At 37.0% G+C, this 23,902-nt stretch overlaps 1 protein-coding gene across 6 annotated transcripts in view; it reads left to right on the forward strand.

Moving 5' to 3' along the window:
- Window positions 1-23,902, forward strand: part of CTDP1 (CTD phosphatase subunit 1) — a 114,445-nt gene that overhangs the window by 29,923 nt on the left and 60,620 nt on the right. For 5 of the 6 annotated variants that reach the window (XM_065052270.1, XM_065052269.1, XM_065052271.1 and 2 more), the window contains exons 7-11: window positions 110-276; window positions 1,895-2,980; window positions 12,145-12,286; window positions 14,800-15,030; window positions 21,053-21,218. In XM_065052270.1, coding sequence (XP_064908342.1) covers window positions 110-276; window positions 1,895-2,980; window positions 12,145-12,286; window positions 14,800-15,030; window positions 21,053-21,218 — 1,792 coding nt within the window. Of the gene's footprint in view, window positions 1-109; window positions 277-1,894; window positions 2,981-12,144; window positions 12,287-14,799; window positions 15,031-17,390; window positions 18,823-21,052; window positions 21,219-23,902 lie in introns of those variants that run through there. The other variant, XM_065052274.1, reaches the window with a different exon arrangement.

A 23,902-nucleotide genomic window follows, 5' to 3' on the forward strand; every position in this document is an offset into this window, starting at 1 on the left:
AATCATACGTAAGCATCTCCTGCAGATACACTTGTAATAAACAGAAACTACTTTAATTGATAGTATTAATTTCGAAAACTGAATTCATTTTAACTGTTTTGTCTCTTAGAGATCTCTTCCCATGTGGGGATTCCATGGTTTGCATCATTGACGACAGAGAGGATGTTTGGAAGTTTGCACCCAATTTAATAACTGTGAAGAAATATGTATACTTTCAGGGCATAGGAGATATTAATGCACCTCCTGGATCAAGAGAAATTCAAATGAAGAAGAAAGGTAATTATATCGTTTATGAAACCGCTTTTACAACTTTTTACGCTTTTCATATGTGATTGATGTAAATCATTGTGGTGGTCTTACTAGTACCACTGTTGTGCTCACATGAGCAATCCTAGACTGTTGTAGGTGGCAGAGAGTGCTGCAGCACAAATGCAAGTAGCTTAATAAAACTGGACTGTTCCTGTTGATAGCTTTCTTTTTGGTGGGTGACCACAGCAAAAGTGGAGTACTAGTTAATACCGTTTTGTCTGTTCAGGTTGAAGAGCTTATGTGACAATACACCAAATCGTTCAAGAACATGTAGAGAAGAGGATAGTTTATCTATTGCCCCTCCATGTAAAACAAGGCACTTTGTTCTTCTCTGTAGGTGGTCAGGGAACCAACTTCCTCTTCTTTCTCTTTTTCAGTCTCTTTCCCAGCTTCACTTTGGAGCAATAGTTAATAAACTCTGGTCTCAACATACAGCTGTAAATGAATGTTTTGGTCTCTGGTTACTTTCCTGTCTCAATCATGCTAATTAAGTTACTGTGAGATTTTTAGCATCTACTGAATGTGGTGTTCTGGCATTTGACATGAGAACCTTGTGTTACACTGCTCCGCCTACTGAACATAAATAATGGATTTATAAAGTATACATAACTATGTTAGTGTTAATTTGGGAGCAAAATGCATTTGAAAGACAATGTTTAAGAAACAATTGCAGGGCTTTTTTTCCAGTTTAGCCAAGGTGTTTGTTTTTTTTTTTAATTAATATGTGACATCATTCTTTTTCCCTTGTTGAACTAGAGATGTCTAATATGGATATACCAATAATGTATTCAAACAGAATCGGGCCATTATGATGTGGGACCTCCATGATTGACTGGTATCGGTACTTGCAGGGCAGGGGCATGCACACAAAAGAGACAAAGTATGGTGACTTCATCCAGTGTTCATGATGAATGTCTGTGCAGATGTCTGGAAGTCTAGAGTTTACTTGTCTCTCTCTTCTGCAGACTTCTGAAGATACATCTTAAAACTGTTTTTCTGTCTTTCAGTCTGTTGCCCTTTTCTGGCATTCCAGCAGAGTCTCAAATGAACCTCAAACAGCATCTTTGTGTTGCCAAAACATGTGTATATTTTCAACTATAAAAATATGTTTTGGTTACTAAAACCACAAAATATTTTAAAGCCATGGAAGTTTATAAAGGAGGTTCTTGTAACTGAAGTTCTGAATTGGGACCTTCTGAAGTTAATTCTTCCCAATTTCTTTTCCTCTGCAGTAGTTTCATTGCTGTGAGATGTAATTGTAGAACTCATGCTCCAAAATAAATCCCTTAATGTTTGCATAGTTAACAAATAATTACTTAAGACCCATGTGATTTGAAGGAAAATAAAAGCTTACACAGCTTCTTTACAAGAGCTAGGCTTCTTAGGTTTGCCGGTTCATTCTAGTAATTGTTGACACCTAATGTGTCTTAAGAGCTTTCAAAAGCCTAGTTGTCACTTCTGAATATAGGGAATCCTAACTGCATTTTTAACTGTATGTTAAAGGAAAAAGAAAATTGAATTTTGGTTAAGCTTTAAAAAAAGAACACTGAGAAAATGTGTGTTTTATTTCTTTTCTCTGTCTTAGTAAACCACTCTACAAAAGCAGAGGCACTGGATTCAACAGTGACATCAGCAAAAGATGCTGAAGAAATAAAGAATGTTACATGTGTAGAAGAACAAAGCAATGGTCTCAAGAAAGCTGAAAAGGACACTTGCACTGCAAATGGAAGTACTTCTGTAAGCAGTGAAACATCTGACTGGGATATGAACTCTCGTGATAAAGTTAATGCCCAGGACTCCTTAAATGCTAGTACTGATCAGAAAATGGACAGTGACGTCAGTAATGATTTGACAAATACAAAAGAATCTCAGATTTTTTCAGAACAAGTTGATAGAGCAGTAATAGAGAAGCAGGAAACCCAAGGCAAGACAACAAATGACTTGGACTTTGAGCTGTCTAGTGACAGTGAAAGTGATGGTGGATTGGATACCAGAAAGTCATCCCCCTCTGTATCAGATAGTGAGAATGAGGAAAAGAGAAGCTGGAAGAAATGCGAACAACCTCTGGAGGATGAAAGCTTGCATAAAGGGAGTTGCACTGATGAAAGTGAGAAAAAAGATGGTCTGGTGAACCATTCTGGAGACACACAATCTCTGCCTACTGAAAATATTGGTGAGAAAACTGATCTTGAAGCACAAGAAGAAAGTGAACAGGAAAGCCTTTGTGATTCAGGAAATGGATGTGCAGACAAGAAGGAAGCTGAAACAGAATCTCAGATTAGTGAACAGTCTGGAATTACAATGGGTGAGTCCTTAGACCAGAGTATGGAGGAAGAAGAGGAAGAAGATGATACAGATGATGACGACCATTTAATATACCTCGAAGAGATCCTTGTGCGGGTTCACACTGATTATTATACGAAGTATGATAAATACCTGAAAAAAGAGATTGAGGAAATTCCAGACATCAGAAAAATAGTGCCAGAACTGAAAAGTAAAGTGTTGGCAGACGTAACCATAATATTTAGTGGACTCTATCCAACAAACTTCCCCATTGAGAAAACACGGGAACACTATCATGCCACAGCACTTGGAGCTAAAATTGTGAAGAATCTAGTACTAAGTGCTGATGATCCTGACAAGGCAACGCATCTCATTGCAGCAAGGACAGGTAAGTAAATGAGACTCGAGTTTTCCATCAGCTTCATTCCTGTTACAGTACACTCATGCCTTGAGCTGTTTTTTCTGTAACTCACAGGCTTTAATGTAACTGAGATTAGAATTGAAATTAAAAGGAAGATTGTTCCTAAAATTAATTAGAAGCCTTTTTTTTTTAAAGGCTTTTTTAGCTGCTTTTTGATCAACTGTGGCTTTAATTGTTAAAGGGAGGAGCCACTAAATAACCTCTGTAATGTGTCATGTCTCACTGCTTGGTTAAGATTTGGTGATACTGAGTCTTTGACTATTAAAGATGTTGAATAGAAACTTTAACATTTGTGTCAGAAAAGCTTATAGTGTTCTTACTATAAAACTGTAGCAAAGCTTACTTTCTTGGTTTCTCGGATTCCAGCTCTTGTGATTGAGTTTCACTTTGTATGGAATTCAAAAGAATTATCTTAAGAGACTGGAATCTCATGGCACCTCACCACTGCTCTGTGCATAGCCTGTATATGTTTGTCACAGGTGATGTAAGAGAGCTTAAGCCAAAATTTTGATTCTTATGTATTTCACAAAGCTGCCACACAGAAGCTAATAGGCCACCACTGGCTTCTAGTACAAATCTTTTGTGTGCATCTTGACCCTTGGTTCCCTCATTGTTGGCCTTTGAAGTTGCATGCAATCTAAATATCTGATAATCAAAACCATGAGATCCAAAACGAAAATTTTACTTTTTAGATGATCTAAAACTTCTGGGTATTGTTAGGACATCTTTAAATGTCATAAAGAAATACGCATCTCCCACCTATTGAATTATTTTTTTCTTGACTGTTGCACGTGTAAGCTTTCAGTACATCAGAAGCATCTTTGTTTCATCAGTGTGTGTTATGAAGAATGAGTATATTTTCACTGACTGTAATATGGATGTGTGTACTTTTTGTGAAGTGTGTGTCACTAAAGAAATGGCACAAGATATTTCTTATACAGCTGACCAAGTATAATTTCTTCCTGTTGAAGAGGCGGTGACTAAAAAAAACAGCGTTTTGTGACTATAAGGATAATGTTGCAGTTCATTTATTTCTACCTTGTTATATACGAGTAGTGTTAAAAATCTGTGGATTAAACCCAGCCAATTTATCAGTATATTGCAATATGCTGATCAGCTATTTTCTTTTGTATTAGCCTAAATAACAAGGCTGTATATTTGATATGCTAGTGTAAACTTACCCCACTTTCTTGTTACCTCATTGTACAGTTCCAGTGGTGAAAAGCACAGGTAGCTTTTAATAAAAAGTTGCTAAGGCAAACTATAGCAAAAAGGGGCTGCAGTGTTGACCCAGTCAAGGAGCATCAGAATAAAAATAGTACCAATGGACCTGCAGTACACTGGCAAGTTTGTATTAATTGTCCTGATGTAGATAAATGTTTAAGTAGCAAAAAAACCCTAAAAACCAGAAGAGACTGGAATTAGTTTCAACAAAATCAGCTGAGATTCTGATTTGTGAAGGTGTAATAAATGAAATAGTGAATAGGAAGTGTTAATTGGTGGTTGCATCCATTTAGTATTCTGTTTTGCTACAGTTGCTGAACAGCTCTTTTAAAATGGCAGGAATAGCAACACTTACCAACAAAGAATTAGACAAGTTTGTCATACTTCATTGGAGACATAGTAGCTGTCAATATAATTTCTTTTTTTTCCAATTTCAAATCTTAAGGTGCTTAATTTCAAAGTTTCTTGTCTAACTTGCACTAGATGGTTTCTGAATGTGGTTGTACATTGGATGCAGCTATTGTATGATGTGGTAAAATTGATAGGATAAATGTAAATGAGAACCTCCCAAACATACACATTTCTCTAGAGGAAAAAATGTTGAATGACATTATGTTAAGCTACATAGCATGTAATAATGAGAAACAGCTGAGGCTGCTTTTTTGCTTGTTTTTGGAATGTACCGTTTAAGAGGGGTTGTATGTTTATGCAGATACATATACACATCCTTGTGTTCTACTTTTATAAGCAAATTCATTACTGCATTCTTAGTGAATACTAATGTGGATCTTTATACAAAAAGAACTATTTTAACTTTATATTTTGATTCTATTAATATGATTTTTACAGTATTCAAGTTTATTAACACATTTTAAATTATTTTTTGGTGGTCTTTTGAAAAAATAAATAAAATTCAGGGTGGTTCATATTTTCAAACTTTTTGTCAAGACGTAGTCTCTCCTTCATAGTCATGTAAGGTTGGTGTTGCCCTTAATACTTAAAATATATTCAAATATTGACTGCTTATTAAAACAAGAAATCACAAGAATACTACTATTCCTGAATTGCCAGGGTGAAAAATCTTTATTGTCAGTATGTAGAAGCTGACTCCTGCTTTTAGTAAGAAAATAATTGCACAAATTCTAAAAGAGGTAACTTGGCAGCCTTTTCTGCCTAGTGAGCAAGGCTGCTGTAATCTTTCATCATCGCTTACTAATTATTTCTGTAACAACAGAGTGAAAAAATTGTTTTCCAATAATCTTTTTTTAAGATTCTCATGAATTCCTTGTAATTTGGGGGCGGGAGGGTGTTTGGTTTTGGTTTTGTTTTAAAATTTTTTATTTTTTTTTTTCAACTCAAGACTGTCTTCTCGTGTCTTGTTAGGTGGCAGTGTTACGCTGTATCATCCTCCTTTCATGAGGGAAACTCTGAAGTTTAATCAGATTTTAAGGATAAAAATTTTGTCCTGTTGCAGCTGGATTTGTGATAATTCAGCTATCAATGTGATTTTCATAGTGATTCTCTTGTGATTAGAAAGCAATCTCTACAAGTCTCTATTGTGCTCTGTGAGCCCTACAGACATTGCAAGTCTGGCTCCCATGGCAAACATCTGAAGCACCGATAGGTGTCCAATTGCTGGTGAAAGGGGAAAACAAAAGCATGTCTTGTCTTGAGTTTTTTCAGAAGTCAAGGACCTGAGACCAGAAATGTTTTTCTGCTGTTTTTTATTTAACATGGTTGTGAAAAGGTGATTTTAAAATGTAACCGTCAGCTCAGTGTTTCTGGATGATCCCACTAACAATGGGAGACTAAAGACTCAGAAGCAAGTTCACTTATATCTTTATTTTGCATTAGCTGAGCTGCAATAAATGGGATATACCTCAGCTGCAGCAGCCATGGGGGTACATACTGCTAACTTTTGAGTTTAGAAGACAGAGAAAAAAAAATATCAGAGGAAATAAAAAAAGGGAAGAAGTCCATGTTGAAAGGGAATACCCCCTAAGTGGAGGGATGGGTTTTCCCTCTGCAAAGTGACCACATCGTAGCTTGGTGTATGGAATCAACAGCTAGTGAATAGCATCTTAGATTGTATTCACAGCATCCTTGCAAGCCTATTTCAGTAAATAATTTAAATGTATTTTATTCTTTGTATATCCTTGTCTCTTTCTCTGCAGATCATCAGCTTGTTTTTCTGCAGACACAGATACTCTGAATTGTTTCTCCAAGAACAAGGATTTGAGATTATTTTTTTATTACATAGGGAGGAAAATACTGTCTACCAAAATTACTGTAAACTGCAAGGATCTTTGTATCATCTAATCAGCTTTCATAAATCTGAGTGACGGAGAAAATGCTATAGTCCTTTCCACTTACCCATGGGCTGCATAAATCTTCAGTTTTTGAAACATCTGCTGTTTACTTTCAGCAACAGTGAACTGAACTGGATAATGAGTTGTTAAAGCTGTGTGCACACTTGGCTAAACAGTTACCACACTGTTTCATAAACCATGTTATGTTCCTTCCTGAACAAACAAAAGATACTGTAGTTGATTTTTGTATTGGGTTTTTGCTGGTGGAGCAGTTAAAGCTGTTCAGGTCACTTAAATTATTCTAATTGGTAGGAGTGGAAGTATGTCAGCTTAGGCCCTGTATTTTTCTTTTCAAAATATACTTAATTGTGTTTTTTCTTATACTTTGAAAGTTATATGGGAATAATTTTCGTACTTTTAGTGACCTAGCCATGTTAAGTTCTGCTTAATGTCATTAAATATCAGGTTGCTTAAAATACCATTTGTACTATGAACTATGGTTCATTTTATTAATTCTAATTTACCTATTTAAATCCTGAATCTGGCTCTGAGGTACTGAGAGAGAAAACTGTCAGATGAAAAAACTGTGTTAGCCTGTCCTGAACTTGATGTGAGGTCTTCAACAGACATAGCAATGGAGTGACCACAGTTAGTTTGTTTGTTTTGGGGTTTTGTTTGTTTGCTTAATTCTTGTAGGACAAAACACCAGTGTGTATATAACTTGCCTTAGGTTAACATTGTTGGAGATGATTTTCAGGATTTGATCATAAATCAAGTTTCCTATACAAAAATGATCTGAAGAGAAGTAAACAGTCAGTGAAGATTTTCCAAGCAACATCTGCCAACCTGGTTACAAACTGTAATAAGGATATGTTGGTCTGTTGGAACGGGGAGAACATTTTGGGAGTGACTCTGGTGGCCACTCCTCATCAAATACTTAGATTTGTCCTGGCGCAGCCTTGAGCCCACGCACTGTGTTCCTCATGGGTGAGGTTGGATTTGGAGTGCACAGTTGGCTGAGTGCTCACAGGCATTCAGTCCAGATAACCAGCCAGAGCTAATCTGAAGCAAAGCACCCCAAAATGCATATGGGGTGGGCTTCACTCCTCCAGCACCCTTTTGCTGTGCAGATCTCCCTGTTGAGCTGCACTACTTAGTAATGTGAACTTAGCCAAATATGCAGTATCACATTTTTTCCTTAGCTTTAGTAAACACACAGCTTAGGTATCATTTATCTATGTTGCTTAAGTGCCAAGTGTGCTTCATACTTTGAATAAGACAAACTGCTGTAGTGAAACCGTATGTCCTGGAGAGCGCCTGTGGAAGTTTATTATTGCATTATTGATTTTGGTCACTTTTTTTAGTGATGAATTGTTAAGATTAATGGGAGGCTTTTTTGTGTTTTCAACCTTTGTTTGCAAGCTCAAAAGTAGAATTTGAGTCCCTTCACTAGTTTTGAAAATAACCGTTTCCCAATATTATGTATTTCAGTCTGTATCCATCAGAGGATAGATGGGATGAATTTTCACCTTAGCTGCTTCATATGGAAGGGCTTGTGTGCTTTTTTTAATTTTGGAACAATTTTATACTATAATTTGAAGTAGGTAAAGGTGATTAGAGAATAATGGGGGGCGGGGAAGTCCAGAAAAACAATTTTTCTCTAAGTGATTTTTAGCCCAACTTGATGATTCAGATATTCCTAACTGCATCAGAAGTACTGTTGCTTGGATGGATCAAAATCCTTTCTGCTCTTTCTTCTTAATAAACATACTTCCAAAAGGGAAAGTTACACTGGGGAAAAGTAGAGGAGAAGGCAAGGTTAAGTATTGCAGAACTGTTTCTCCTTCCCAGTTAAATTTGCTGTTCCACCAAATCTTGCTTCAAGCAAGACATCATGAGGATGAAATCTTGATTTGTGAAAATGTCTGATAGAAATAGAAGACCACCCAAGATGACAGACTTTTATTACCTCATGCCATTTTCAGTATGCTGGAGCATGCAATATGCAGCTGTGCTTTAGAAGTGGGGATGAAACAGAAAGCCTCAATGTTGCAGAGTTGAGACAGGAAGGCTTTTGAGCCTCTGGATATGAGTTTGGTTGCACACTGGTCTTCCCATCACCAGCTTTAATTTTATGTTAGTGGCTTATGCCTTTCAAGCTATGATTTCAGAACCATGAGAGTTTTGTACAAAGGAGTGCCATTGTGGCTTTCATGTTTAAGGCTTCTGTTGTGATTCTGTTGACTAGGAGAAAAATTTACTTAGCTCCTTATCATACATCTGGTATGAAATGATCAGGTATGCATGAACGCAAAATGTGTATGCGTGTGGAATGGGCAGCAAGATGAAGCACCTGACAAATCATTGGTGCAGAATATCAGTTTTAAAAATAAGTGGAGGAAGGCACCTTCTCACATAACTTCACACGAGATGAATGTGCAGTTTTATAGTTTTGTTCGGGTTCCCCCAGTGAAGTCCAAAAGGAGCAGCAATATGTTTAGTTTGGTGAATGGATGTACTACAGTATCAGATAAGATTTTTCTCAGGGTATTACAAGCACAGTCTGTCTACCCCACAGCACCAGCAGCTTTGGTTAACTTGTATATGCTTACTAGTGACATCACATGCTACTGTATGATGTATTCAGTCAGCTCCAGAGTTATGTGCAGAACGTTATTGCTAATCATGCCTGGTGTTTGGTTCAGTATCTAATACCAACCAAAGTACTTAAACTTCCATTGCACTTCTTGGCTCTTGCCGTTTTTTTGGTGGTGTTTTTTTGTTTTTTGTTTCGTTTTTTTTCCCCCTGAAACTCCTATGCTTATGAACCTGATTTCAGCATCTTCTTTATAACAGTTGTCGTCTTACCTCTTTGTTCATATTGTCTTGTCATTGCTTTTCTCCTTTATTCTCAAAAGAAAACATTTTCTAAGCCAAGTCTCTCACTTTTTAAATGCATTTTCCCTCAGATATTTTAATTTGATTCTCCTTCAGAACAGCTTTCCTCTGAAACATCCTGTGTATAAATTCAATACAGGATTATACTTAGCTGTTTCTAACTGCAGGTATTTCTAAAATTGCTACTGAGGTTATATAAATAATAATACCTCCAGTGAAAGTTCCCTCTGGCACTGTAAATTAGCTCATTTTCAGCAACTGTTACATGAAAGTGCTCTGAGTTGCTGGTTACTTTTGTAACTGATGATTAATTGGAAGACAGATTTCTTGTATTGAAATGAATTATCTGGGTGTGCTAACCTCCCATCTTAAGAGTTTTGCTTTTTAGCTAGTTAAAGCCTCTTGAACAGCAAAGGTGTGGTGGGATTAACATAGTTGGAGTTCTAAAATTGTTTTCATTGTGTCTTTGGGCAGTGGTTTTATTTTTATTTAATGGCAAAATTAAAAATATGGCACTTCTAAATAATTTGTGGTTTGGAAAGGCCTTTATCTTTACTCATTTTTGTGTTTGTCTTGGATTCTTGAATTAATGCTTTTTTATTGCAAAGATGCTAGCATGGAGAAAAGTTTTACATTTACTGCACAGCTCTTAAATCCTGAAGTGTGGAATAGCTATGTATTTGTGCACAGAACATGTTTTTCTTAATATAAATCTAAGAAGGAATGTATTTCTATCTAGAAGAAAAGGTCACCCCACTCCTGTCTTCTCTTGGGTTTTGGGGAAGAAAAGTAGGGAAACAGAAGCTTTCAGCACTTTGGTAAGGGACAGTGATCTCCTGCCCTTTCTGTTTTAGTCTTCTGAATTTGCAGGAGTCTAGAAGCTGAACTGTCTAACTAGTTAGGTCAATCCTCAAGTACATTTCAGTTAGTCTGTCTACCCTGGTAGATTATAGTTCAAATTGTACACAGGCCTTTAGGTATTTGTTATTAACTGTTTGTTCTTATCTTCAAATCATGTGGAGAAGTATGGGTAGTTCAAGACTTCCATCTTAATTGAAACAAGTAAAGTCATGTTGTCAAATGACAGCCAAAGAGAAAACTCCAGGGACTATGTTGAAACCATAAAATTAAATTACTGTTCTTGCTTCCTTGTCAGAATTTTTCTGAATTTTTTTTTCTAAACTTTTTTTTTTTAAATTAAAAACTTTACTTAGAGATATAGATATATAGTTTTTTGTTGTTGTTGTTTTGTTTTGTTTTGTTTTTGTAAATAAGGTAAACTAAACCAGAGTGTTGTGGTTTTTATATAAGCATCTGCAGAAGAAAAAAACAAACAAGGTCTTTGTGTAGAATTGACAGGCTTCGACAGGAGTGGATAGTGTTTGAAGTGATGTGTTTTTCACCTTCAGTTCTGAGAGCTCTGCTCTCAACCTACAGGAAAGGGCTAAGTTGCTACTTGAACTCCTGCCTTTAGTTCTTTATGGTCTCCTTTTATTTCACATTTCTAAACAATATTAAATGTATTTAAATGCCTTTGCACCAAAGCAGAATATGGACAAATGATTTGGTTTGATAAACATTTTGATTAATGTGTAGATAAGATGAAATGCTATAAATTATAGGGATATAACAAAAGGGAAGAGTGATGGCTTTCAGCTCTGAGACAAGCCATCAGATTGATGGAAGTTCCTTTATCGTGTTCCAGTTACACCAGTATTTGTGCAGTGTAATAAATATCACATGTAAGTGTCAAGCATAGGTGAGAATCCTTAGGGTTTTTCTCTATTGTTTATATATTCAATGACTTATTGGCAGATTATATCATTTTGTATTGTCTCAAAGTGTCAGTTCCTCCATAGGTGTCTCTGATAAATGGTGAAACGAGTACCATGACTGGTAAAATTATTTTTTCAAATCAAATAGAAGAAATTGATTCTTGAATCATTTGGACAGCCAGCTGTTTCTGGGGACAGACTAAACTTCAAGGTTAATTTCAACCTTTATCCTATTAGCTTATTTTTTTCTTACTGATTGTGATGCATCTTGGCAAAGATTTATAGCAACCTTACTGAGTTTCTATTGTTATGGTTTCTCCAGAGGGTGTAATTTGAGATCATGCATTACTTGCACGCGGTGTTGTTGATGGCTTCATATGGACTTTGTGCTAGCCTGTCACATTTAACTTCACATTTGTTTTTCCCCTTTGGCATGAAACAATGCATTTGTCTGCTGCGCCCCTGCTTCTGGCAAACAGAGGAGGGGTGGGTGGCTGTTAAAAAGTGGCAAACTGTGTGTACAGGGGACTGTGCATTTAAAAAATTAGTATGATAAGACTTCAGTGACATTAATGAGCTGCCACTGCTTAGACTCTGACAAATAGAAATGAAACACAAAGGTGCATTTGTATTCTTCATCTAGTTAGCATGGAAGTGTACACGTTTTCCGTATGGATTAATGTTAGTGGACTACTTCCATGGTGCCAGCACTTCAGGAAGTTACAAGTACCTTCATCCAGCGTGAGACCGAGGTCGTCAAATCTTTAGAATCTCACTTTTATTAGTTGTGATTGTTTTGTTGGATTTAGGAGAGGTATTTCTCTTTCCTGTAGGAATGATCACAAAATATTTTTCTTAAACCAGTGTGTACTCAAAACTGTCTGCTGTGTTTCTGGGCACGCTGTAATGTTTAACTTTGTGACAGGCACAGAAAAAGTCCGGCAAGCTCAGGACTGCAAGGACCTTCATGTCGTGAACCCTGACTGGCTGTGGAGCTGCCTGGAGCGCTGGGACAAGGTTGAGGAGCAGCTCTTTCCTTTGAAGGATGACTACATCAAAACACACAGGTAGAGTGGGAACTGAGGGGAAGTAGGTACCATGAAAATATGTTGTTTGTGCAATATGCTAACTTGTTAATGCAGCTACAAAATCAGTTTCTGACAAATGCAGGATGGTGGGCAATGCTTACAGTTTTTATGAAAAAATCCTCCATTTTTGTCTCTTTCTGTGCTGCTTAAACTGAAGACGATTAAGGGATCAGGAGGCAGTTCAGCAACTAGCAGAGCAGGGAGAAATCTATGGTATCAGTAATTTCTTTAGTAGTTGTCATTAGCAGGCTTCAGCTGGAGCAGTTGACCTTGCAGGTCATCCCCAAATTAACACAGGGAATGCCACCGAGGGTGCAGGATCATTCATGCTGCCAAATGAAGAAAACGTGCACATTTCCACAACATGAAAAACTGTTAAAGTATGGAATTTTTTTCTGAGACTTGGCAGTGAGGAGGAAAGGAAAAACAGAAAAATACAGCAGAAAAATCTAAGAGGGGTTGGAAGGCATGTAGAGAGAAGCAAAAACTGGCAGAAAGGAATTAGTGAGAGAACAGGAGGTTTGAGGGTGGTAAGAAAGTGTTGGAGGAGAAAGGGTTAAAAATAATCAGTGCACTAGGATGACAACAAATAGAAGGGAGAGCAAAAAACTTTAATATAGAGCAAGTCAGAGGGCTGTTAAGAACAGTCCCCTTTAGGAAAGTGCCTTGACTAAAATAAAATCACTCATGACAATATCAGAATGTTAGGGATTTGAAGGGACCTTGAAAGATCATCTAGTCCAATCCCTCTGCCGGAGCACCTAGATAAGGTTACACAGGAATGTGTCCAGACAAGATACTGTAGAGCCAGCTTCTGCTTCTTGACTTACCTGTTTGGATAGACTCCTGTTAATAGTGTCTTGCAAGCTTACAGAGGATCTTCCCTTCCATGTTTAGACAGGAAGGGGCATAAAATATTGGCGTTTCTGTATTAAAGTGATACTGGTGTGATTGAGAAGGCTAGTGGCTTGCTTTCTGCTTGGAAGGCACTAGCCTTTTGAGGGCAGAATCTGCATGTGTGAAATCTTCATACACTCCAAATATACCAAAAGTAGAAACATCTGGAAGTGAGGTCACTTATCAAATGGGAGACTAGGTAGTGACCCAGGATCCATAGAACTTAGGAAATAGATGTAGCCCACTAATGGCTTGACTAGAATACTTTGTTTTTAAGAAGCGCTATCAGATTTTTTGAAGTCAAACTTTGGAATATTTGTATGGGTTGTTTAGCTTGTCCCAGAGGCCTGACACTGCCAAGTTCTCAGTACAGATCTGGACGGTGACTTGTAAGCATCATTTTTTGAGGTCTAGATGAATGTTGGATTTTCTATCTATCTTACTTTACTCTTCCATTTCATTGAAACATGATAACTTTTCCCACTTATATGTTTCAAATATAATAGACCTTAAATGCATACTTCCTCCACTCCCAGACTTCAGCCAGTAAGACATCTATTTTAATGCAAATAATTTAATTTTATTAACCTAACATGGGCAGCCTCTTCAGAAAAGACTTTTCTCCTTAACAAAGCTATTGAAGCAGTGATTGTTGGTCCAAAGCACTTATGGATTGGGGGAGGGATGAACTCTGAGAAAATATTTGCATATAGAATGAGCTTAAGAACAACAAAAAGTAAATAAACTTGGAGTTTGTTGACCTTAAATATTGATTCTACAAGGCTATTTCAGAAACTTCCATGAAAGCATATGGTAAAAGCTCCATTTTTGTGGCAGTTCTAATATTTGTTACAATATAGGTTAACTGTTGTGTTTTGGTTTGATTGGATTTTTGTAGCATAGGTTTCATGGTGCATAATATGCTGTTTCATTTAAAATTTTTTTTAGTTATTCAGTTTGCTTTTTTTTTTTGTGGCACTTCATCATAATTGGATAGTATGCCATGATGATGATTCCTACAGATTCTGCTAACACTTCTAAAAGTGTTTTAAAATGCAGCATGGTGATTGTAGGTAGCTTAGTATTTTAACAAATGAGTTTGGATGAGTTGTGATTAATGCAGTGTATTTATTTTATCTCAGAGCCAAGCTGTAGAGGAAATACTAAGATCTGATACAATAGCATGCTTTTGCCTTTGTACGTATACAGATTATCATGCTGCTCTAGTTGTGCGGTTGTGACTACCTGGAAACAGTTTGGGTGATGTTATATGTTAAGTAAATTTTTAAGGCACACTTAATAGTGTGGGTTTTGTTGTGGGTTGTTGTTTTGGGTTTTTTTTTGTTGTTGTTGTTGTTGTTTTTTAATAATGTAGATATGACATCGTCTTTGCATTTTCCTGTTTTAAATTCAGTGAGACTTTAATGAGGATGGGGAATAAGAAATGTTTCTTGAGAAATCTTCCAAACCATTTTTCCCCACCTCGCCCCCACTTTCTACTTAAGAAAAAAAAGAAATGCTCACTTTTTATATTCTGGTTAGATAGCTTGTTTAAATTTCTAAATAATTTTTTTTTTTTTAACATCATTCAACAGAGAGAATAGCCCTGCCATGTTTCCTGACACACACAGCACATTTCAGACAGCTCTGTTTCACCCAACGCCAATCCATCCAAAGTCTCAGCCTGCTCCTGAAGTTCGACTTTATGATCCCAACACTGGAAAGCTGATCAGGAAAGGTGCTCAGACCGCTGGCCAATCAATGTACATCCAGTCTCCAGGTCCTCCCATCACCTTACCAGTCCACAGAGAACACTCATCCTTCAGGTACCTAAAGCATTGCTAAGAATCACTTCAACTATGTTTACAGATGCTGTAGTAAATGTAACTTTCCATTTGATCATATTTTCATCTTTGCCTTAGCTGTTTTGTTTGCTTTCTAAAAAACCAAGGAAATCAATGACAGTGAGTAGTCAGCTGGAGTGAAATCAGGATGATAGAATTCAAGATGCTTGTTGTGCTCCACAGAAGTGCAACTAGAAACCTGAAAACAAATAAATGCAGTGTGTAGCTTGACATTCTTCAGAATGTTAAAATAAATCCTCTCTGAAGTGAGACAGTCAGATTTTTTTTAACAAGTCTTAGAATATGGATTGTTTGTCTACAAAATATATCAGATAGCATTTGGCTTCTATTTATAACACTTGCCTCCTTAATTCCTTCAGGTGGGACATGTGCTTTGTGTTTCGTTTTGAGAAATATAAGAAGTGGTAGAAGAGGGGCATAGCTGAGTATTATTAAATAAGGCCAGATGACTTATGTCACTAAATCGAGACACTAAAGCAGCAGTAGGAGTAAGAGGCAGCATGCATCTAGACTTTGTCAAGATTTGTGGGTTTGGTTAACCTACAAAGACACTACTTGTCTCTTAAGGATGCATAACATATCTAACATTCATCCCTAAGTATCTACGTAAAAGATAAAAGCAAATGATAAGTTTAGCAAGGCTTGTTGACTCCAGTGGAAGAGAAGTTACTTCCAGTTAAAGGTGAAGCCTTTAGCTTTGTAAAATGTGATGAAAATTCCTTCACACAATGTGATCAGAGTATAGCAGTTGTTATAAAGCAATTAAGTTTTCCAAACTACTACAAAAATACGAAGTACAATTATAAATGCACAGTTTCCTACCTTTCATCACCTTCCCCTGCCACTTTTGCAGTACATCCCTTGTAAAATTTTTTATCAGTGTAGCTTGTTTCTACTCTGTCTTCCTGTTACTAAATTATTTCAACCTGTGGGTTTTTTCAGTTATCTTTTTATAGGCTTTTTCTTATTTCAGTTTCCTTTTTTCTGTCAGCACAAGTTTCTTGAGTCTCTTTTGTTTGTGAAGATATTTTGTTTTCAGTTCGTTTTTAACTATGTCTTTAAAGTCTGTATTTTACTTCACTGTGACATTTAAATGAACAGGAAAATCTTTAAATAATCAAGATACAGCATGTATCCAGAGAGGAGCTGAAAAGCTCTTGATTTTGTTTGTCAGTTATTGTGGAAAGGAATTTGTCTAGAAATAGAGCTGGGAAGGTTGTATGTTGTGTATAATTGTCATGACACTTCTAAGATAGGATGGTTTATGTTGATATTAATGCATCATTCAATGCTTTCAAAAGAATAGGTTTTGATGTTTGTTCTACCTTTGTCAACAACTTAATGAAGAGTTATGTCCACACCTGAGACTATTTTTCTTTAATGCAGAGGTGGTTCTTCCATTGAATATCTTAGGAAAAAGGAGATAAATGTACTTCAGCTGTCCTCTTAGTTGAGTTTCTCAGAGCCCCAGGCAGGTTTTGGGGGTGGAGTGAGACTGTATCTCCTTTGTACTCTCTTATTTTATTTCACTTAAACATGTTTTTGACTATCAATGCTCAAGGTTGAAATGCTTTAATCTAAAAAAGTGAATCCAGTTACTGTGAGTGCAGCAACTTCACCCCATAACTAAGCAGCTGTAAGAAAAGAGATTAGCGCGAGATATATGCTGGGAAATAGTATTTTCATCATTTCCTGTTTATTTCGTTCTAGTGGTAAAATTAGTGACCTGTAAAAACTGATCTCTTAATTGGGGCATGTCTGTATTACTCAGAGCAGTTCTGCCATCTTCAGTTAGGATGGTGAGGAGTATCTTGGTGAAGTCTAAGAGGAAAACAATGCAGTGGTCAAATACCACCTAAAGTACTTTTAATTGATATGAGTACAGTGCAGGCAGAGCACAAAGGCTGTAAAGAAGTAACAAAAAGCTGAATACAAACAGCTTTATGTCTTGACTGAGCAAGAGCCAAGGCAGAAGTACTGTATCATCGCCCTGCTTTTCATGTTAATGCGCACATTAATGATAGCACTTTAAAAAGCTTCACATTGAGTTTAGAAGTGGATGTGATACTTGACTTTAGAGAAAAAATGACCTTAGTGCAGCAGTTTCTTGGTAGAAGGCAATGTGTTTTGTCCTGACCAACTTTATATGCTCATATGTTCATCTTCTACAGAAAGATGAGAGTATTTGTAACTAAGCCATTTAATTTAACCAGAGTTAGATAAAGCTGTTAACACAACTGCTCCTGTTTTGGGTGGATGTTGTCAAAGCCTCCAATAATCTTCAATATTTTCTAAAAACTTCATCTGACTCTGAATTTCAGGCAATGGGCAGCAAAATTGCACAGCTGTGAGAGGAACCCCTTGGAGATGTTACCTGCATGTGGCGTAGCAATGGTGCTCAGTCTCTTACTGTAGGAATAGACCTTGTGTTTGGGAGATAACTAGAAGCCCTTTTTAGTAACCAGCCTTGCTAGAGGTTATCTGAGTACCATTTCATAAGAACTGTTTCAGGTCTCACTTTTTTTTTAATTTTGGGTTCAAGAGTTTCAGTTTCTTTCTGGGATTCAACATGAAATGTAATTTAAAATAGGCTATGATTAGTTTAAATATCTACACACAACTTGGAGTGAAACTGTCACCAGTGAATTACAGATGGTTGAGTGAATATTGTCAGTGTTTTGTGTGACAAGCATAGATCTTACCGTTGTGCTGGAGCCTGGAAGACCCGAACACCTGCTTTTTGTCATGGCTGTTGGAGCCTGAGGGGAAGGGTGGCAAAGAGCTTGTGGCAGGAAGGGAAGGGAATGCAGTGCTGCTTGGTGGCTGTTGACAGCTGACACAAGCTCTTCTCTGGCTGACAACAGGAAGGATTCCTCTTCAAAAATAACCTGCATGTCAGAGCTTTGACACTCTGTATGTATCTTAACAATTTGCATTTTCATATGGAAACAGTATTCTACAAATATGACAGTAAACTGTAAAGTCCTAACAGGTCGTGAGGTGTGTAATGCAGTGTTGTCCAAGAAAAAATGCAAATGCTAATGGCATCTTGGATGAGAACAAAGAAAAATAATATTATAAGCTAAATTCTAGTGAATGCTAATAATATACTAACAGATGAGGCAAGGCCTAGAATGTGGATATAATTCACATGTGAGAAGTTAAAAGTGGCGCTCTGGTTTTAAATAATGCTGAGACGCACCAAATGTTTGGTTTGAAAAGGTGTGTCAAGCAGATGCTGGTGGCTGAAGCAGTTCTTTAATATTTGTATACATTAATTTCTTTTATAAAATTGTCTTAAATGCTTATTGTTACAATTTTTCCTATCTGATGTTATCAGTCTTATTCTGATAGCAAGTATACGAAGTACCAAATTGAAATAATGAATGGAATTTAAATATTTTTAACGTTTCATGATAACACTATTTTAGCTTTTTACCTGGTGCTGTATCAATGAAAGTATTAATATGTTTGTTACTTCCACAAATGTTCAACCTGCCCTGCATGTGGTGTGTTCTGGTGCACATCCACGTCCTTGTGCATGTAAGACTGGTAAGCGCAAACCAACCTGTGCAGGGCTGAGTATGGTGTTATTTTTGAAAAAGTACTCATGAATCTCGTCTGTTTAGAAAGAAATACAAATTCCTGCATTTGTATGTCTTTAAATTTAATCAACATTACAAGCAGTTGAAAATGTAAAGCCTGAAATATGTCTTTGGTAAAATAAAAATGTTTCTTACAAACCTTCAAGAAGTCTTTGTTTTATATTGCTTTTTGGAATGCTTTGGTGAGAAGTCTTAGTGTTTTTAATCTAGAAGCAGTTGGAAAATACTGGGGAAAAAAGATTTGACAGAAGCCATTAGAAGCTATTAATACAGTTATTTTACAGTTAATATTTGCATATTATGTGGTCAAGAATGACCTCACATTTTATTCTGCAAAAGGAGGATTTCTCATTGTCATCAGTATGATAGTGTCTTGTTTAAAAAAAAAAAAATGTAATACATTTATTTCTAGTGTAAGAAAATCTGCTTGGCTACCTGCTACATGTAACTTGTATATGATTCTTGGCATGGTCAAGCTTGTAATTTTTTTTTTTAATACAGTTGTGTTAAGATGCTTGTTCTGCCATTCTCTGTTTTACTAAGGATGTAAATAGCATCACCACCTTTCTCTTGGCTAGAGTGCCTACTGAAAAGGCATGGAAATCATATTTTTGAAATATATATTTGGAAAATACAGTGGACTGCTGTGTAATTTTTTTTTCCTCTCTTACTTAGCAAAATTGTCTGAAAGCAGTTTAAGAGCAAAAGAGAACTGTGTGGTCTTGCAAAATAGAAAATATTTAGTAGAGGGAGGAGAAAAATCTGTACAGAGCTGACACACTGCGAGAGGTCATTCCTGCTGTGGTGCTGAGTAGCGCTGAGCTGGCGGGGGCTCTTCTGCAGCAGAGAGCGCAGTCCTGGGTAGCGCAGCAGTTGCTGGGCTCTCTCTCACCCCACCACCCACAACTCAAAAAGTGAATTCACATCTCCTGCACCGGTCTGTGGGGTCTGAGAGAAGAGAAATGTGTATTTAGGAAATATAAGCCCTCATTTTGAGTTTGGTTTACAGCTCCATGTGGCTTTCAGATTTCATACGTTCTGAGGTTGAACTATTGCTGTAGGAAAAAAAAAACCACCCTTGATATTTAGATGACCTTATTTAGAATCTGTCAAGTTGATGAGAGGATTTACATAATGCAGTAAGTAATGACTTTTTGAGGGGTGGGGCTGCATATCTAAAGCTGTTTCTTGAAAATCCAGGCTTGACGAGAAGCGGCCATTCTACACTGTAACTGTTGTCAGCAGAGACTCATCACACTATACACTTTCTCAGTCGCCACCACCCTCAAAAACAGTTTTGTGGTGTCTGACCTGTTAATTACAACTTGAAACAGCTTGTGATTTCAAATACACTTGCTTTTATTGCTTGTGGTAATCATTCCTCATGTACACAGTTTTATGGTTAACATAAATAATTTGTGACCCATGAACCTCATGACCTGAGATATGTGAATAGGATTCTGGGTGGTGCTGAGCTGCTGTAATGTGTCCCAGGAGGTTAGTGTGACAGCCCAATATTTGTAGTTAAACTATATTCTGTAGCATGTTTTCATTTCTACAAGTCTTTAGTAGTTAAATAATATTCATGGGAAAAAAGTTACTCCAGAAAGGCAGAAGTCTCCTGGTGGTGTTCTAGATGTAGTATTTTTATTACTATAAAGCAGTTTCCATTAAGTTATGATTATTTTATCCAATTTTATGAATACTTTGACAGTCCTTTTTGTATCTGCATGTTCTGGTTAAACACAGTAACAAACGAGGTAATAAAAGGTAATAAAAAAAAAGCTAAGAGAAAATGCTACCATACTCAAATACACTAGCCAAAAAGAAATGTCTGTTTTGTATCTCATCAAGGCTTAGCATCTGGGAAATGTCTGAAGGCAAAGGCTGCAGAAATGAGCTTTCTACTTGCAAGCCTCTTGTCTGTAAGGTTGCAAAAGAGAAAGGTACACTCTGAGACTCAAGAATAAAAGCGTAACATAAACCAGGAAAAATATATTAGAATGTAAGATTTGTTTCCTGAGTGATAAATGTGTCCAGTGACAGACAAACTCCAATTGAGCATAAACCTTGAAGTATTAAGGGCAACACATCTGCAGCTATTGAAGCTTTTGGCTTCAGGAGAGGTTTGGTGGTCACTTACAAGAAAAATGGGAAGGCAGGAGAGCGAGTACCTTGTCAATGGTAGGGTAGGAACTTAAGCCATCAGATTGAAAGTGGAAGCAGTCATTGGAAGACAATCTTATGTTGATGAACACAGAATCCTATTAAGCAAAGTTGTAGATATTCAGCGGTTGTAGATTGTTTATAGGAATTTATTTCTAGACCAGCTGTAAATCCAGTAATTTTTCTCATGTGGGACCCCTGAAATTTTTCAGAGTTGTTCAACCACATCAGCAGCAGATGTTTGAAGAAGACAACCTACCAGCAAGTGAAAATGAAGAGCAGCCTGGTCCATCTAAGCGGAAACGCCAGCCAAGTATGTCTGAGACAATGCCCCTGTACACCCTATGTAAAGAGGATTTAGAGAGTATGGATAAAGAGGTGAGCTTAACTAATTCTGACAGGTTTCTAACATAATGAATGTTAGCTATGCATAACAGTTTAACTTCTGTTAAATTATGCATGTATGTGAACTGACCTCGTATGCCACTATGGTAACTTCAAATAAAAGCCGCAGCAGATTAAGAAGTACAGTTCAGCCTAAAATGCATTTATGTTCTGCAAAACAAACTTGAATTAAGGGATGGCAGAACTCCTGTGTGTAAGCAGGCCTTTAGGGTAGAGCTTCATTTAAATAGAGCTTTGTCATAAGAAATGTTGTCAAAATTGCTGTTTGTTTAGCTTTGTGAGGTGTCACTTAAAGCTTTTTGGTTTTTTTAAAGTAACTCTTCAAATAATCTGGACAAAATCAGTGATGGGATGGGAAAAGGAGAGGTCTGTGGATTTTAAAAAAGGCTGAAGAGAAGATGAGAGAGCCGAGAGGGACCATGTGGCCTCATTATCTGTAGATGTGTAATAATTGGAGTGCTCTTAAATCATAGCTGTCATGGTTCTGCAGGTGAAGGGAGCTTTCTGTTACAGAGTTAACTGTACTTTTTTCATACAAAACTACATTATTTGAAATTCATTATGAACCTATAGCAGCTGCTTATTTTTCACTTACTCTTGTGTGTGTTTTTTTCAAGTGAACCACCATCTTACATAATATGAAATGATACATAGAGGAAAAACTACCTGTCATTGCACACTTTTTTTTTTTTCATGAGTTCATTAAACTGTGTGTGACATCACTATAAAACCTAGTGACCCTGGAACTTGAATTCGTCTTTGAGCACCTGGAGACAGGAGCGTATAATTTGCCAGCTTCTGGCCGTAAGTTGATTACAACGCTCTAGCCATAACAGACCTTGAAAGTTATTTTCAGAAAATATAAATGTGAGAAGGAAATTGCATATTTCACCAAGGGCAGAAAGAGTTCATGTATGCAGCATAGCATAAATTTGAGATGTGCTGTTGCCAGAGAGGTTCTGGAGGAACTTTGAGCTAGTATTCTATGGAAAGGTCCAATAACTTTCAACTGCTGTGATGATCTAATCTGAATTTCAGTAACCCTTGGAGTTGATGACTTTCTTCTTTTTTTTTTTTTTCTTTTTGTTCCAAAGTATTTTGCCCATTTAATCCCCAGATATCACAAGAAATAGTATTTCTTCTTGTCATGATGCCAGTCCCTGAATCCACCTGTCTTTTCCTTCTGTGTTGTCAGTAGTACTTTTAAAGCAAATTGTTATTATACGTTGTTTTTATAATTTTGTGGGGTTTATAATTTTTCTAATGGTGTGGCTTTTGGAAACATTAGTGAATTGCTGTTGCAATGTGTGCACCAAGGCAAAAGAAAGTGTACATGTTTTCTGGAATTTCTGGAATTACTGCATTAACTATTCTGTTTTTAAAGATAGGGACCATGTTAAAAATGTGAATTTTCTAGCACTGTTCATTTTGTGATTGATTGGTCCCTATGCTGCTACATTTAAACCAAAGAAATGAAAGTATTTCTACCTATTCTACAAATATAAACATCTTAAATTGCGATGATTTGTTATTAAATTATACTTCTACTTAAGCTGCATATTATATGTGGAAACTAGACTACATGAACTTCAGAACAAATGAAACCCAAATTCCAATGGAATATTTTTTTTTCATAGTTGACTTTGCTTTGGTTCCAAGAGCATGATTTGCACTTACAGTTGCTGCCAAAAGGTTATAGTTGCTTCCACTAGTCTCTGTTCCTACCCATGTCTCTGTTAAATTTATATTCCATTGATCCTCAGGAAGCTGAACCAGTAGAAACTCTTTACTTGTTTTGGTGGAGAAGGCAGGTGGGAGTTTCTGGTATTTTACCTCCCGAACACGTTTTGATCAAGGAGCAAACATAAGCACTGACATGAAGAAGGGGGCACAGGAACATATTTGAGAGGTTGAATGGGACATGAGAGTGCCAGCAGGTCATCTCCTGAGAGCTGACTGTAGAGACAGGCAGGAGAGACTAACCTTTGTGGGCTAACCTTGGGACTGCTAGCATCATCTTGGTAAAGATAATGTATTAATGTACAAGAAATGTAAATAATGAAACTGGATTTTACAGGGTTGTGTGGGAGTACGCTTATGAAACAGGAGGAGGAAGTGTGGTAACATAGTCCATAAAATATAAAAATTTAGTGGAGCATACACAGGAGATTCTGCTGTCAGGAACATTATCAAATAAACTGAAAATAAGCTTCATAAGCATTGCCTGTTAGTGCTCATTCCACTCCGGTGATGCTGTGACTAGTTTAACTTCAACAAAAAGGATGTTTGCCCACATCTCATTCTTTATTAAAACATGTTAAATGGTAAGAACCTTTCTGTAATCATGTCACTAAGAGGTGTGAAATTTCTTCTTTCTGCCACAAAAATGCTTTTGCTTCATTTGTGTCCGTTTTAGTGGCTATGCCAGCCAGAAGTTCTACAGCTGATTGCAGAGTACCTTGGTGGAGCGAGGGAGTCTGTTTCAGGCACAAGGGAGATGTCTTGCTCCACAACCGCAAGTGCTGGTGCTGGCACTCCTGGTTTAGGAGTATGTGGTCCAAGAAGAATGAAAGCAAGTTACAGTGTGACTTTGCTGCAGTGTAATAAGCTAGCCCACATCTCAACTGCTGTGTTCCTGCCCTGAGCCACTGTTGGTA

This window comes from Columba livia, chromosome 2 (genome assembly GCF_036013475.1).
Source record: "Columba livia isolate bColLiv1 breed racing homer chromosome 2, bColLiv1.pat.W.v2, whole genome shotgun sequence".
NCBI classification, from domain to species: domain Eukaryota; kingdom Metazoa; phylum Chordata; class Aves; order Columbiformes; family Columbidae; genus Columba; species Columba livia.